The sequence below is a fragment of the Varanus komodoensis genome, unplaced genomic scaffold (assembly GCF_004798865.1).
Source record: "Varanus komodoensis strain SLA01 unplaced genomic scaffold, ASM479886v1 scaffold5, whole genome shotgun sequence".
NCBI classification, from domain to species: Eukaryota; Metazoa; Chordata; class Lepidosauria; order Squamata; family Varanidae; genus Varanus; species Varanus komodoensis.
The window spans coordinates 29,928,566-29,946,081 of record NW_025336087.1 but is presented as its reverse complement, the minus strand read 5'-3'; the positions used below and the strand labels follow the sequence as shown (position 1 = coordinate 29,946,081).

The 17,516-nt window shown below is 38.7% G+C and overlaps 1 protein-coding gene across 2 annotated transcripts in view; it reads left to right on the top strand.

Moving 5' to 3' along the window:
- The window catches only part of MCC (MCC regulator of WNT signaling pathway), a 240,214-nt gene that overhangs the window by 190,608 nt on the left and 32,090 nt on the right, over positions 1 to 17,516 (top strand). For both annotated transcript variants that reach the window (XM_044446082.1, XM_044446083.1), the window contains 4 exons: positions 11,767 to 11,913; positions 12,269 to 12,358; positions 13,731 to 13,879; positions 16,846 to 16,986. In XM_044446082.1, coding sequence (XP_044302017.1) covers positions 11,767 to 11,913; positions 12,269 to 12,358; positions 13,731 to 13,879; positions 16,846 to 16,986 — 527 coding nt within the window. The remainder of the gene's footprint in view (positions 1 to 11,766; positions 11,914 to 12,268; positions 12,359 to 13,730; positions 13,880 to 16,845; positions 16,987 to 17,516) is intronic.

Genomic DNA, 17,516 nt, shown 5'->3' with positions numbered 1-17,516 from the left:
TAGCCCTCTTATGTAGGCCTGTCTTCTCACTGCCTATGAATGACATCTGCTAGGTGCCCTGTTGAGACTTAATCACTAAACAATGATTATGAAAAAACAGTGGGTGCAGCAGATAAAGAAGCTGAATGAAATTATTTAGAGCTAAAAATGTGGCATGGAAATAAACTAGATATGTTTTATTTACTACAATATGCTTGTACCACAGGAGTCAGGTAGAAGGGGAGCTTTGTAATTAAGTCTTTAATGCTGTTGTCTTCCAAATATCCATATATGTTTGCATACCAAAATCATGTTGCAAAAATCACAGCAGGCCTAATCAGGAGGGGTGCTGATGCTGAAAAGCCTCTATTAGAATTCACAGTTCCACAAATACCACTGCAGAAGTGTAATAATAGCTGAAGTGTTGACCATTAAGATTTGGAATATAACACAGCATATGAAGGGTGAGTCTCCAGATCATTAAACAGAGAACGGAACATTATTTTCTGCCTTTTTCTTTCAGTTTTATTATAAAAAAGCCAAGTCTTGTGCTCTAAACCATATGCTAATTTGGTAAATAGTGAGTTTATTTCCCCCTGGAGGAGTCTGTTTATTACAGATGTCCATGTCAGCCACACTGTAATGGTGAGCACTAGGGAGCTTATTTGCATTTGTAATACTGTCAATAACTGCCATATAAATAAATGTTTTCCTTGACCTACTAAATATTTTATATATGCAACCCTGAACCAAAAGTCACTTCATATTATTTCCCTAGAGAGTGAGGAAGGAGCCCTTGCTAAAACTCAGTTTTTGTTCTACACACATTAAATTGGGTAGAGAAAAGAAGTTGAAGCTGAGCAGATCAATAGGGTTGTTACTTCAGCCCAATGTCTGTAATCAAACAAAGTGCTCTCAGTAGGGTTTCAGAGGCTTGTTAGAGGTTTAATTAAATTAGATATTTAATGCATTCAGTTAACAGATTGTGCTGCTTTGCAGTGCAATAACTAAGAAATGACATGTGTATGGATTTTTATCTCTCACAGGTCATTAGTAAATGAGGTAATTACTTATTTCTGTAGGGTGCTCATAATATAGTTTTACCGCTGTCCAAAGTAGCCATATGAAAAGAAAGCAATCTCCTTATTGGAGTTATTTGCTACAGATAGAAAATGGTTTTGTTTTCTTTGGGTAAATACAAGAACTGATCACTGCTTGGTAAATGATTGCATGGTGTGTTTGTTTGTAAAATCTCTGTAGCATATGCTAATCAAAACTATTAGGAAGGTTCACTGTAAAAATTGAAACCATTAAAATGTTATGTATGAATGCAGGAATAATTAGTCCAAGAAGCAGAAGTATGATGTTAAATCCCATGGTCAAAGTCTCAATTTGTTCTGTTCTCCCTTTACTTTGTTCTACTGTGTAGGATGTGTGTTGCATTATGAGATTAGCTTGGATAAAAAGTCATCCTATAGTTATCATATAAGCCAAAGAAGAATTAGGCCGAAAGCATACAGTGTGGTATAGGTGCTAACTCAGTGGTTTAAGTTAAAAACCAGTAGAAGGCAAAGTTGTTTTAAATCAAAGAAATTAAAAACCCTTTATTTTTCCTGAAGAATCCAAAAAGGATTTAAACAGAGTTGAGTAAGTAAAACTAAGAAGTCATCTCTTTTTTTTTTTTTCCAGCCTCAGCTGGTAATAAGAAAGAACATCCACTAGTTGAACTGTCTACCTTGAGTTTTTGTTGGTTATAGGTTAGAAGACTCACAGATTCTCCATACCATGGGTCACTTCGGCATGTCAAGACATATATTACATGGATTATATGTCTTCATGCTAGTTGACTTTGCCAATACAGATATTATGTAAGGTTTGAGTCCACAACTAAAAAACATAGACCAACTTTATTTATTTATCGATTTATATCCTGCCTTTTTCCTACAAAGGGCTCAAGGCAGCTTCCATGTCCTCCTCCATCTTATCTCCACAACAACAACCCTGTGAGGTAGGTTGGGCTGAGAGTCTGTGACTGGCCCAAAGTCACCCAGTTGGCTCCATGGCTGAGCGGGGACTAGAACCCAGATCATCTGAGTTCCAGTCCCATGCTCTTTACCACTACAACACTGGCTCTCTAGTCAAACATATCAAATTAATGATCCTAGTCACTTGAGAAGTATTGTCATGACCAACTGGTATCCCTTTGTGTTATGTCACAAAACTTACTGCCATTTGTCTTCTCTTGTACCAACGCTATATAGGTGTTTATGCAGCAATGGTATCAGATGAATACTGCTGGATATTCTGTAACTTCTATACTGAAATATTACATGTGGAATGTCTAACATTTTATAATGTTTAACCTTTGAAAGTATCACATTACTTGATGGGTAATTACTTTAAGGAGCAGAGCCACAAGATAAATAAGAAATAGCTAAGCTATCCCACTTACAAAAGGTTTTTAAATGTTTTCTTAAAAGCAGTTTTTGCTGTTTCCTAAAGGTAAAGTCAAGCAAGCCTCCCTAGGAAGCCCTGATTCTATGGGTCTGTGCTACAATCATTCGTATAACACAGATGCCTCTCTTACCAAACCTAAGTGGTGGTGTGTTCATATGGAGATGTGCCTTAATGAAATCCGTTTAATATTTGTTCCATTATCAAGTTACCTGAAATATATTTGGATTTGTAAAATCATTAAAAAAAACTATTTTGATCCATATATTGAATCTCATGAGCTTCAGCACATTGAAGAAGAATGCTCAGCAGTTTTATACTGTGTTATACAAAACTGCTTCGACCTACCTTACCTTGAGTTTCTCTTCCATTATGTCCTACTGTGATTTCTAAGATTCACCAGAAGAGATCTCTTTTTAAGTGTTTTCTGCCCATCCGAATCAGATCCCAAGGGCATAAAAAGAGGCATTATCAGTGCCTTCCCTGTCTGGCTTGTCAGAGTTTAAGACAGAGATATTTTGGATGAGTTATCAGACTTATATAGTTGAGTTGCACTTGGGAGAAGGGGTACTTAGTGAATTTTAATGTATTGCAGGAAAGGTTTCTTTGTTACCTATATGAACTTATATAAGTTAATAGCAAGGGGATTTTGGCATTCTGATTGTGTTGATTCAGCCTATGGGTGGGAGATTACTGGAGCATGCATTTTTAAATCAGATGCATAACATATGATGTGTCTGAACACTCTGCTTAAGCCTATCCTCTTTAGGTTAGTGTTATACTATATTGGTGGGTATGTGATTTGGTTTCGGAACTGTGAAGACTGCAAAGAATGATACTCAAAAGCCACTTCATAAGACCAATACAGTGAAAGTCTGTGTCAATATATCGTCTCTCTGATGAGGGATTAAAAACATGTTCCAGTTGTATAGATTACTATTAAACTACAAAGTAAAATTGAGTACACCAAATGCAGTGTAGACAAGGCCTAAATTTCTACATTGTGAACTTTCACCCTATCATGCTGGTGCTATGTTTTCCTCAGATTAAGTATAACAGACTTGTTATATGCTGGGAATGGGAGAGAGTCAAATGACTTTGGCTTAACATAAGAGAAAACAAATGTGGACTCTTTTCTTCCAAGCAACTAATCTATCCGTCCTTCATGAATAGTAAATCCAAAGAAATGTATCCAAAGAATCCATACATTAAGGTTCACAGAAATATTACTATTCCACATAATATTTTGAATAGATCAGGGAGTCTTAAAACTAGTGTTCAGATTCAGAATGACATTTTACTTAAAAAATGTTAGAGTAAGAACTATGTTTCTCTTCTAATTAACAGAAATCACAATTTTGTTGGGCTTCTCTATTCATTTTGATGTTGCAAATGTTGATTTTGCTAGTTTATTGCCAAAAATATTTTGGAAATAATGATTAAAATATTTTAGCAATTATTTAGCAATAATTATTTGTTAGAACCAAGTTTAGGAGCTCTTCTACCCAAGTTTAGGCGTTTTATATATTAGGAACAATGGAACACATGACTTTTGGCATATGCATTTTCAAGTTTGTACTATATTTACAATTATATACATGTGAAAGTATTATTTTACATAACATCAGACTAACCATGTTATTTTTTTATTGTCTTGCTGGAGTGGGGCTGGAATTTTTGTGCAGTTGGGCTTTTCTGAAGGTTCTGGAGAATATTGCTAGGAAGCTTTTTTTGTCCTTTGTCCATTAGCTTCTGGTACTCAACAGAGTCACATTTTGTTTCTTTTACTTCTTGACATCAATATGAAACCACTGGAGAACATTTACAGACTTAGCTTTGAGGTATCATCAGTAGGCTGCCAAGCTCTATCTCAATTTTTCATCAGATCTTAGTGAGGGTAGGAATCTATCCTAATAAGACAGAAGTACAGTTGATTGTGGGAATCAGACCATCTGGATTCCACAGATACCCACCCTGTTGTGCAACCAGGTTACAGTCATCCCTAGATGTACAATGGAAATAAGGAATGTGTGGCACTGTAGAAGTTGGCGGACTGCAGCTTTCCTAATACCTAGACACAATAGCTTATGATGAGAGATGATGGGAGTTGCAATCCAACTCCTGAAGGGCCACATGTTCCCCACCCCTGATGTATAACCTATCTTAGAATGGTGTACGCTTACAGTACAGTAAGCAGCTTGTGGATGTTCCTTGATCCAGTATTGCTCCCAGATTCTCATAGGGTAGTATTGAGAAACATTGGTGTTTTTTCAGTTGAAGTTTGTACATTGTCTGGAGAGTTGGTTATTCATACCTTTCTAAAATTCTGTTGGAGTACTGTAATATATTCGTGAAAAGTGTGCAGAAGTGTTCTTGTCAGGATGTTGACTGGAGCTGTCAGGATGCAGCATGTAACTCTGGAATTATACCACCTTTGCTGGTTGCCTCTTTGTCAGGGTCAATTCAAGATGCTTGCATATACCTTAAATCCATTAAATGAGTGGTCAACAGGCATCCCTCACTGACCCGTCACATGACCCGTGCCAAGCCATAGAAACTTGGAAGAGTAAAAAATCACTGGTTTGCCACCAGTTTTAGCTGCAAATCATTAAGGAAACTAAAGCAGATGGATCTTGTTTATTTTTAGTACCTAGTCTCTGTCCTTTTCACAGCTGAAGCACAGACATGAAATACCTTGCAAGAGACCATTGCTTTTGAATATTCTCACCAGGGAAACCTGGTACCATCGGATACCTGGTACCTGCTGACTTTTCATTGCATGATAAAAACATGGCTGCAAACCAATTAATGCATGCTCCTGTATTTAAAATAAAATTCCACAGTTCAATATTTCAATCTCATATTCTTGAAGAAGCAAATCTAGTCATTACTATCTAGTCATTGTTTTATATTCTGAATGTATTATATTTTAATTTTATGTTGTGAGCCGCCCCGAGGCTTTGGCGAATGGGGCGGCATAGAAATGTTTTAAATAAATAAATAAATACTATCTTCCAAGTCACCTCTGAAACTCTTATTTTCATCAGAGTTGTTGCCTGATCTCATTTTCTGTGGGTGCTTCTCAGTATTCAGCTGTCAGTATAAAATTGTTCCCTCTTGCTATATGACAAAGGTGGTCTCAAAAGGCAGAATCTATAGGCCATGAACTGTACTTCTAATAAAAAATACCAAAGGTTAAATTCATCATTATTTACTTCCATTGGACTCAAATCATGTTAAAAATTGTAATTCACATTTGTAGCCTTGGACAGAATAATATATCAAATAGTTTAATTGTTTATTATCCGCACTATACTCTGTTCAAGGCTACATCACTGTTATCAGTCAGTCAACAGGAGGACATAGATATAGGAACTAGCAACCTCTTTGGGCTTCAAGGAGGCATTTCCCATGAGGCAGCTGACCTCTGAGGTTATGTCAGACAGAGGGAGTCTCGTGGCCCTTTTAAAAGCTAAGAAATGGTATTAGTTGCTCTGGTGATTTAATTCCACTATCTAGAATTTAAGTTTCCTCCTGTTTAATAATTAGAGCTCTCAGCCTCCCTCAAGTATACTGACACTCATATCTTTTCTCTTTCTTCAGTACAAATGGTATTGTAGTAGTGTATTTCAGACCCATCATCTGTGATTTCTTCACATTATAATCATTTAGGGCTCTTGTTCCAATTTAACTCATTTGTTTTACCAACTGATACATTCAGTTAAGTTTTCTGGTACTTCTTTTCATTAAAATTTCTTCAGAGCTCTGGTTGCTTTTTAAATAACCTGGTACTGTTACTCTGACACTCCTCTTCCACCTCACACTATAAAAGAAACTTTTTTAAAAAATCCTCTATGAAGTATATTCCTAGTTACTTTGTCCTTCAAGGTCATATCTTGGAGTTAATTTCTTCTTTCTCAGTTCTCTTCATTTGGATCACCACTCTGCTCTATTTGATTATCTATCACTGTCATTCTAAAGGCTTGCAGAGCAATGGATTAGGGTTTAGGATTGTCTAAACAATCTCTTTAATGTCCAATTAACATAACTAAGGCATGATAGGCCTCAGTCTCTACCAATTTAAGTCTGGCCTTCAAAATAAAACAGGTCAGGCCTAGTCTGAATAAAATTTATTCTACTGAGACTAGACAATACTCAGTTGGGAATCAGTGAGTCTCTTTGGAAAGAGGATTCCAGAGCTGATGAACAGCAGATTGGAGTCTCTGTCTGTGACCTAATTAGCTTGGCCTGAGGCAATATGAAGATATTCTCACTGTATTTTTAGTCCCTGAACAGTTGCTTGGCAATCTCCGTGCTATCATTTCTGAAAGTACTAGGGGCTACCAGCAGACCCCTGTCCCCTGGCACTGATTGTATCTCCTGAACAATAGCACCTGGTTCAGGACATGAGCCCTCTGTGGATGTGCCACTTCGTTCTGTCTGTACTGACAAGTGTTCCTTGCTAGGTTGCAAGCCCACCAGTAGTCACATGGGCCTACCAGAGTCTACTAGGCCTGAGCCATCTTCAAATTTATAATGAATAAGAAATTGCTTTACAGGTTGATTGTATCAATTCCTTAACACCTTGTATAAACAACTTGAATTGCTCCTAGAAGGTAATAACAAGCTAGTGCAGTCACTGGTATACAGTGGGATGCTCATAACTGGCCACCTACACTGGGATATTGGCTGTACCAAGAGATATCATTGCAGGAAGTCTCCTCACAGAGTTTTTGCTTAGCTGTCTAGCTCTATGCTCAGAAGAGCTTCACTCACACTTTTAATTTGGGCATAAGCAAGGTAATCTTGCTTCCATATTTACCTTTGTCTGTAAATATTTTTCTCTTCGGTTTCTTTTTCTGTTTAACAGATTACAGTATCTACAAAACACACCCTCCATTCATTTTCCCAGCTAACTATTTTGGCATGGAAAATAAGAACTTCTTTTTTGAAATTCTTTACAGCAACATACATTTATGCAGTGAAAAATAATATCTCTTCTCTCCAGCCCTGCAGCCAGACTTGTGCACTGCATTCCATCTACACACTGCCTCCCCCATTTCAGTAGAATTCATCTTTCCAGTTTGCTTGTGCTCTCTGGCTCTCTTCCTTTAACTTACATAGTTCCTCTGCTATGTTAATTGCAAGAATCAGGTTTCCTTGTGTTGAAGTACTTTCACTCTCCAACCTCAGAACTTCTGAACAAAGAAACCATTAACACATATGGTAACAAATTGTCATATGAATTTGATGGATTGTCCTCACAGGAAGCACCAAAATCAGATCTTCGGTATCTCTAGTGGAGTGTTGGTCAAAAAGCTTTCACTCTGTTTCCATTCCAATTTGTATAATTTTTCCTGCCTCTTCTTTTTTGAAATTATCAAAATGTGAATGGTCAATATCTAGGTCAGGGGTCTCAAACTCGCAGCCCGCGGGCCAATTGCCGGGACGGGCGGGGCATGGGGGAGGGGTCCTGCGGCCTTCAAAGTGCTGGCGGCGCCCGGGCCGGCCGCGGGATGAGCGGCCCACCACCACCGTGGTGGTGGAATACTTGATGCGGCCCAGCCTCACCCAGACTCTACTTCCAGCGGCCCCCAGGTCAGTTGAGTTTGAGACCCCTGATCTAGGTCAAAGTATAGAAGAATTGGAAAAATCTTCTAAAGGTTATCTGATGTGTACTTAGCTTAGCTAAGATGTCAACTTAGCTATTTTGCACTGTTTTGTTTGGTCTACCCATTATAATATCTTCAATTCTAGTTCACAGTTTCAAGCAGTTAGAGGCCACAATTAGAGATGACAGTGGACAATTGAAGGACTTTATGTTTAAATCCTCAGTTGTGAAGGTGGGAGGTCCATTTTTTCAAAAGCAAAAAGGCATTAAATTTAGTTTTAGTTTTATTAGTTGGGTGGTACATTGATGTACATTAATGTACTGCCCAACAGTCAACACTTTCTTGAAGACTCACAAAACATGAAAACCTTAAAAATAGAGTGTAAATCATAAGATGAAAACTATTTAGATACAAAATGAAGTACATAATAAGATAGACTAAAGGAAGAGTATTAAACCTTCTTCTTCCAATTGCTTGTCTGCCAGAAATTCCAGAAATCAGGGATTACAGTGCCAGACTTCTGCTGAGATGTGCACCAGCAAATGAGCTAACCAGGTCAGCCAAAGCCTGATCAGTGTGGTATAGTGGTTAAGTGTGTAGGGCAGGGATTCAAGGTTCTAGTCCCCTTTCAGCCATGGAGACAGTTGAGTGACTTTGGTCCAGTCACAGACTTTAAGCCCAACCTACCTCACAAAGTTGTTGCAGGGATATGATTCAGAGCAGGGGGAGGAGTATTATAAAAACCTTTCTGAGTTCTTTGTAAGAAAAAGGGTGAGATATAAATCTAATAAATAAAACCAACTCAGTCCTCAGAGCACAATGAGGGAAACCTTAGTTTGTGCTTCATGAGGAGCTTCGTCAGCCTCACCTGGGGTCCCCACTCCGCCTGCAGTTCCCTTTTCCAGGTGGGTGGATACATCTTCCCTGCCTGGCTCTTTGCTTGCTTTCTCTTTTACCCACCTGTGGGCACAGGTGAAAGCAGTGGCTTCTGCTGCTGTGGCTCTTTCTCACTTCCAGTGCCTGCTTCTTCTCTTCCTCCTTCCATTCCACTCTCCTTGTGGCTACTAGTTTCTTACCAGCCTGAGAGTTCTTTCAGTTATCTGTCTGCTAGGCTCAGGGAGAAAGTGGCAGCTGCTGTTCCTTCTTGCTGCTGCCTGTGACTCTTTTGGTCCAAAGCAGGGAAATGGCTGGTTTGGCTGCAATTATTAGCTGGAGCTTGTCAGCCTGAGTGAAGTTCACTTGGCCAAAGGCCCACAAAAGGCCAAAGACTGCCTTGCTCGAAGCATTACCCAAAAAGTACCTTTTTTGCCAGCCTGACTCGGTTTCATAATAGGCTATGGAAAAAGTGAAGTTGGAGACCAGTCTTCAAGGAGGTAAACCATGGGCCGCGGGGGGGGGGGGGGGTACTCCTCATCCTCAGATAACTTTTGCTTTTTAAATGGAACCCAGCACTACCAGGTTGGGGAAGCAAATCCAAGTTTAGCCATACAGATCTTCCTCTAACCCCTCTCCCACTACTTTCTCACTCTTCTAGTTGGCCTTGGTTCTGAAGTGAAGCATTTGTTATTTACTCATATTCCTATTTTTGATGTTTTCCTAAGCAACATTTCTGTCCCTAAATGTGATCTAAATATTATTCATGATGCTTTTCCATCATATATTTTGCTTTATGGTGTGCCTTTGTGACTGGCAGTCACTGTTAGACAGGTTTCAATGGCTTTTTGTTCACAATTCTTCCAAGAAGTCAGTTGGGGAGGATGAGGTGAATAAGTGTTTATATAAAGATCATAATATTGAGAATTATCATGGAGATATGTGTCAAACTTTAAAAGGTTTTCCTTTTAATTCAGCTTGAAGGAGTACTTATTTTATGAAACTTTTGTGGTTTGAGAGAGACATTTTTCTGTGATTAGTCTAAAGACGCCTTTTAAAAATGTCTGTGAATATGGAAAATGGAAAATATCTTTCATGTTTTAAATACTAGAAGAACAACATGATCTAAGCATTTTATGTTTCTTGAGAAGGCTCCCCAAATAAAGTGCTTGGATGTTTTATATTTATTGATTTTAAAATTTCTACAGCCTACCTTTCCATGACAGGTGACTGATTATATGTAAGCCTCTTTGGGAACCTTTTTGGCCAAGGAATGAGATGAAAATACTTTAAATAAAGACAGTGGCAAAGTCAAATTCCATGTCTTTGCTTTTTAAACATCTCAAGTTTATCTTGTTATTAATTTAATTTCTGTATTTCCCAAAAGCCAAAGCTGTCTGGGTGGTGCACAACTGTTTTGTTCAAGACTGCCCCTTCCCTCTTCTACCTCCCTTCATCCCTGTACACTGATTTTTACTGCTCCAGTCATCTTTTATTGACACTGAATTCTCCATTCAGTGTGAGTAATCAATCTCTCACCAGTGAAGAGAACACTTGTTAAATTCTGGAGATAAATCTGAAGCCAGTATGAGTCTTGAATTTCTGCCCTTTCCCTGGTACTGCTGAAGAAAGAAACCAATGAAGAAATGGGCTATACTGTGGTTAAATAAACTCTTTATCTTTTGAGTTGCATGACCTGTTTAAGAGTAATGGTTCTTTAGGTCAGATGGTCAGGAGGTAATACATTCAGATAAATCTGTAGCTGCATTGTATATTTATAATTGCGCCCTGCATTAAGGGGAAGAGCAGAATTATGTACATGCACTTGACAGTCTTTCTGGATTGAGATCTCTCTTTGAACTGTAATAAATGAACAGGCCCAAAGGTTCATGTGGATGCACATGGAACCATTTGGAAATTTAACATGAATTTCAAGTTATAAATTTGTCCCATATGGGCCTATTATTACTACTAGTAGTAGTAGTAGTAGTGCTTCTTAACTGCAAAGTTTGAATCACAGTGAGGCTACTAGAGTTACCTTTGCTTACATCTAGCGTGTGTGTGGTAAGCATTCTTTGTGCTGCTTGAAGTTGAAGTCACAAATCAGTTCCTAGAAACCCTGGCCACAATCCAGAGGGACACATTTATGGATTTTACTGGATATCAAGTTGCCTTTGACATGGTGCATGTTGGGGTCAGCAGCTGAGGAGAGCTTCTCAGTGAAGTCAGTCTACGTAAAATAATTCTTGTACCCACCTCACTATGTATATATAAATGCAGTGATACAGCTTGTGGAACAGCAACATTTTGCTTATATATGACACTCGCTAAATGGAAGAACTATTTTACTTATCTGATTTTAATGGTTTGGTGAGATTGCAGTTGTTGTAACCAGTATTGTTATTGCTTCCCTTTGTTTCTCACATATTTTGCCAGAGTTTTGTATCTAACAAAGCCTTTGTATTCCCCCACCCAAGAATTGCAGGGATCCACTATTCCATTATCTGCTAATTTTCTCTTTCATAGGAACTTTTTGTGTTGTTTTTTTCAAAATGCCCATTGAATCTGGCCTGAACATCTGTTCTTCAAATAATAGACGTATTACCTTTTTTAAATTGTCCATTTAGGTACAACTAAGTAATGCAAGAAGATGCTTTGTAGCAGTTCAAAGATCAGTGGAAAGCTTTTGCACCAGAATTTTATGATAGTTGTTTTTGCTTTAAAAACAATAGCTGCAGGCTGAAGCAGAACTTGTCTTCTGTAGCCTGTACTTCACCAGACCAAGGGCTAAAATAAAGCAAATGATTTTTTCTTAAATGAAACAATATTCTGTGGGGTTTTTTTTCAGGTTCGAGAACTGCAGACACGTTTACAAAGTGTCCAGGCAACTGGCCCTTCAAGTCCCAGTCGTCTCACTCCTGCAAACCGTCCCATTAACCCTAGCACTGGAGAACTGAGCACAAGTAGCAGCAGTAATGACATTCCCATTGCCAAGGTGAGCCCTTGTACATTGTCACTGTGCCTCTCATTATCTGGAAGAAGCAGTGTTTGCTGTGCACAGCTGTACAGGCATACAATTAACTGGGAAGTATCAGCCAGAGTGCCTGGGGAATTTTCAAGTATCCTAAGTGAGCCTACAAACTCGAGCTGCAGAGAGAGATAAAGTGCTCAGGATTTTAAGCCTCTCTTCATCACAACAGACATGCCAGTTTATTAATCAATTTAACATAGAATTTCCAAACACGGGGAATGGTGAAAAGTGGACGGGGCCAGTATTTTACATAGATATACAAAGCTACACACAGCACATACTTCATTAATTGTTGTGATGGGGTTTCCTCCATTTCTAGATTGCAGAACGAGTAAAACTCTCAAAGACAAGGTCAGAATCTTCAACATCTGATCGCCCTGTCCTGGGATCAGAAATCAGCAGCATAGGGGTGAGTGTTAATAATCAGAAGAGGTATATGTTTAGTAACATGTTGCTGGTTAGGATCAAGCGTGCTTGTAATTTGCAGCTACAGAAACTGCCTTCATCTTGAAGCAAATACAAATGTTACAGGTTTAGGATCCTTGGTTTTAAATTGTGTGGATCTTTTTTATTTGTACCCTACATTCCTACCAAAAATGGCACTCAGTGCATCCACTCAGTGCAGCTCACACAAACTGCTGCCACTGTACTATTATTATTATTACATTGCCTTAAATCCCACCTTTTTTGTAAGAAACACAAGGCAACCTACATAGCTCTATTTTATTCTCACAACAGCAGTCCTGTGAGGTAAGTTAGGCTGGGAGTGACTGGCCCAGTCATTCAGTGAACTTCATGGCCAAGTGAGAACTTGAAGAGCCAGTGTGGTGTAGTGGTTAAGAGCATGGGACTGGGACTCAGGCGATCTGGGATCTAGTCCTTGCTCAACCATGGAGCCAACTGGATGACTTTGCGCCAGTCACAGACTCTCAGCCCAACCTACCTCACAGGGTTGTTGTTGTGGGGATAAGATGGAGGAGGAAAATGATGTAAGCTGCCTTGAGCCCTTTGTAGGAAAAAGGCAGGATATAAATCAGATAAATAAATAAACCTGGATCTTCCAGGTCACCAGTCCATCACTCTAACCAATACACCACTTCTAATTTAAGTTAAACTGTTAATTTATGAAAATATGCATATATTCACTGTATAAACCCTTGCTTTCAAGTATGTGAGAAGAATACCTTCTCATTCTTCAGAATAGAGTTGCCAAATTTTGTACAGATCATATGTAATATGGAATATGCAAAATTATGCATTTAGTTTCTGTAGCAAAAGTTCATAACTCATTTTTCCTCAGTGTGCATGCATGTACACATATGTATCTGCATAAGCAAGCACATTAGCACTGTAGCTTTAAAATATATAATTCAGCCGGTTAACTACAGTCTAATCAACAAGGATAAAACCCTTGCCTAATTCTGCTGACATTAGCAGGATACCAAACAATAACTAAAAATTAAAATGGATTACACATCCATTAGAGAAAACATTCTGATTTTTCATATTTCTTTAGTGTAGAACTTTCCTAATTAGGTTTTTGTTCCAGTATTTTACTGGGATAAGAAGCAGCAGCATCACTAGGGGTTGTCTTCAGGGTTTTCTTTTTTTAGAAACAATTTTCCAAGCATACTGCTCAGAAAACACTGCTCATCAAAAACTGCTGTGAGGTTCCCTATCCTTGTTTTAACACCACAGTACACCAACCTGGTTCAATTTACCAAGGGTTAAAAATATATAGGCCACCCATTCGTAATGGTCTTTTAACCACATCATTGCAGGTGTCCAGTAGTGTAGCAGAACACCTAGCTCACTCTCTTCAAGACTGTTCCAACATCCAGGAGATTTTCCAGACACTGTACTCCCATGGATCTGCTATCTCTGAAAGCAAAATCCGAGAATTTGAAGTAGAAACTGAGCGGCTAAACAGGTAAGATGAGAACTGTTATGTCCAAAGCAATTTAAAGTGGGTTTCACCTTTTAAATTTTATGCCAGAACTGAGAGGATTTGGACATAAAACTGGACCAAAAATATTTTCTCTGCCATACTGGTATATCTGTCCTTTGCGATCATTAACCAAGATGCTTCCTCAAGTACCTAATTATAATTTTGGAGAGTGGCTTCATAGGTGAGGGCCTTCCCCATTGTAATCAGCCAGTTAGGGCATGCTGGTCCCCACACTGATGACTTTTTAGATTCTGTCTATATTCATGTTTAAGCTCTATGTGTGTACCCTAATGCTTATTTTGTTGTATATATTGATGTGCTTAATTGTACTCCTTTTTACTTGTTAACTTTAATGTTTAATTTGTGTGTATGTGTGTGTTTATACACACAATGTTCTATGTGTTAATTCATACATCCTGCAGTTTTATGTCTCGATACTTAGTATTCACAGAGAAAAATTTTGTTGAGCAGCCAGTCAAAATATAATAAATAACTGGGTCATGGCCTTGCCTGTGGTATTGAAAAGCCAAGTGTAGGGTGTTGCTAGCACAGTAAATAAGATTTGCTTGCCAGAACAATTGGTACAGCAGCCTTCTGCAGTCTGGTGCCCACCAGATACCTTGACCTACATCTCCCATTGTTCTAGCCAGCATGGCCAGTTAGCATGCTAGCTGGGGAATGATGGGAGTTGTAGTCCAGTATATCTGGAGGGCACCAGGTTGCACTGTTTGATATTTAGCAACACTTTGAAGCCTGATTTTCAGTGCAAAAATCATTTAAATTACATGCGTTATTTATTTGTAGGAAACATTCTATATGTGTATGTAAGTATAGCACTGACTAGCAGGGGAAAATTCTGCATCTGAAAAACATATCATAAGAATCTTCTTCTTTCACTTGATTAACTTAACTTGTTATCTCCGGCATTTTGATTTGTGTAATTTATGCTTATGCCAGCTGCATACAAATGTGGGGAAATATGGTGATGAAAGGAAGAGCTTAATCTGAATTAATAGCTTTCTTTCAACAAGATAATTTAGTCATCAGCACTGGGCCATAAAGTGATTTGTTGGGATTTGCATATTATTCTGCAGGTCTTTGCAACAGCTGGTGTTGTCTCCTGAGGAACCTGAAACACAATTTTCAAAGTTGATTTGTATAGATCTGTATAATAATTTTAGCATAGATGAATAGGTGCTGCCAGAGTTGTGTTGACACCAGACTGCCCGGTGAACATTCAAAGTCTACAAATGATGTCAGAGAGGTGGTATCTCTGTGGCACTATAAGCAGAAACACACTGCAGACCAAGTAGTAAAGTTCTTTTCTGGCTGTCAATGCAGTAGCTGAATGCTATTTTAATTTAAATAGCTCCCTTAGCCTAGCAGAGACCTCAGCCAAAAGAGACTTCAGCCAATTAAGCCACCTTTGGGGTTGCATGGTCAATGAGGGCACTTGAGCATTGGGTCCTCGTTGTCCCATAAGAGAATATCTTAGATCTCACTGGACTGGATTTCACTTAAAATGATGTTTGCCTGTTGCTCATAAGTTGGTAGGCCCAACGTTTTTGTTCTCGGTGGATGCCAGCAGGCAACAGCCTAGCCAAGCCAGCACAGGAAGGCAAGCAGCCAGGAAGAGGCATGCCACCACCCTCAATGGTTGAAGGTTGTAAAGGCAGGCAGAGATGAAGGCTAGTCTTGCTATCCAACCGAAGGTGTGGGAGGAAGGTAATCAAACTTAAACATGGAATGGACAGCATAGAGTGGTAGCTAGTACAGGGGGTGTTAGAGCTGCTCAAATCTGGCAGTAGATCTGGGTGCTACTCCCATCTTTGTTCTTATGAAGCTAGGCTTTCCCATTGTGCCATTAGTCCATCGAGACGAAAATTGTCAACACGGACTGGCAGCTTCTCTCCAGGGTTTCAAATGTTAAGGGATTGCCATTGGACCAGGGATCCTCTGCACTTAGAGCTATGGTCCATACTATTTCTGTGGGAACAAGCAAGACATCATATTATACATAGGCACAAAGAAACAGTGTCCCAAATGGTTAATTTTTCTCCCATATTCATCTTCTTTTCTTGTCAACAACAACACATACAATTTATTGAAATGTTTTGAGATTTAAAAAATTAATGTTTTGAGATTTGACAGTATTCTGTATTGAGCATATATTCCAGTTTGGAAATCCTCAGATGAAATCTGGATGCCTGTGTAGATAACTTACTTGCATTCTTTAATGCAAAGAAAGAAGGAACTAGACTCCAGGGCAGTCCTCCGAACTTGGTGCCCCAACTTGGAGCAGCAGGCATTGTTCAAATCATAAGCTTGAGATAGTAATCTTCATTTTGATCCTGGTTTATTTTAACTAAACCACTATCTCCAGAGATTTACTTTAAACAAACCCTGAAACTTCTCCTATATGATAAAGGCACAGTTTAACATTTGCACTTGGCCTATGGGTTTTGGGGTTTTGATGTTACACTATGGCCTCTAGGAAGGTGCACAGACAGCTTTCATGCATGCAGTACAGCTTTCTACCATTTCCCCCTTACAACATCATCTTTCTTTCTTCTGGAAAAGCTCCTTTTGAAATTTTACCAATTTATACTAATCCAAGACAGTTTCAAAGCCAGTTTGAGACGCATCAAAGGGAAGGGGGCTGTATCAGCTCATACACGAAAGTAATTTTGGGCTCTCACCCTATATCCTGAAGAACTTCATTTCCTACCCAAAAGGCTGAGCTAAATGAATACTTGCATTTTCATATGATGAACTCTTGGGCAAAATAATTCAAAGTAATTTGAACAGAGAAGTGAGATGTAAGAAAAATCACACTTCCCATAAAGGTTGTCTGTGCAAGCAACATAACCACTTGGAGAATACGCAAGGCAATTAAGACCACAGCAGGCCATTTGTTGAAAGCTTAAAGTTGGTTTTCTCCTCTACAGCCGTATTGAACACTTGAAATCTCAGAATGATTTATTGACAATCACTCTGGAAGAGTGCAAGAGCAATGCTGAGAGAATGAGCATGTTGGTTGGAAAATATGAATCAAATGCCACGGCCCTCAGGCTCGCCTTGCAATACAGGTATGGCAACGGAAAAGACAAAATAAGTGAGTTGGTACATGTTCTTGTATGGGGCATTCTGATGTAAGAGACTGAAGTGTTTTGAATTGCACAAAACTTAACTGTCTTTTGCTCTTTGTCAGACTTCTCTTCCTTTGTACCAGTAGTGTTAGTACTCTATACTCAGCAAGGTAGTTTTCAAATCATAGTCTTTGGTGGAAACTACAAGAGGTTCAGTGGAGTAAATGAAGAATTATAAGTATATATCAAAATGCAATAAACAACCCCCACTTGTTCATCAAGTTTCTAAGTTTATTTTAAAAAAGAAAGCAAAATGATTAACAGATAATCAAAATTGAAATATTTTGGCAAAAATGTCAGCTTCAGGCACTACTAAGAATATATGGAAACACTACATATTTTAAAATCTGTTTAAGTTGTCCTTTAAAAAAATAAAACTGGTCATTCATTGTATAGAGAGGGATCTGTCACATGCATCACACTAGTTGGGTATCTGTTCATTTACAATCTGTATCAATGTTATTGGTGCT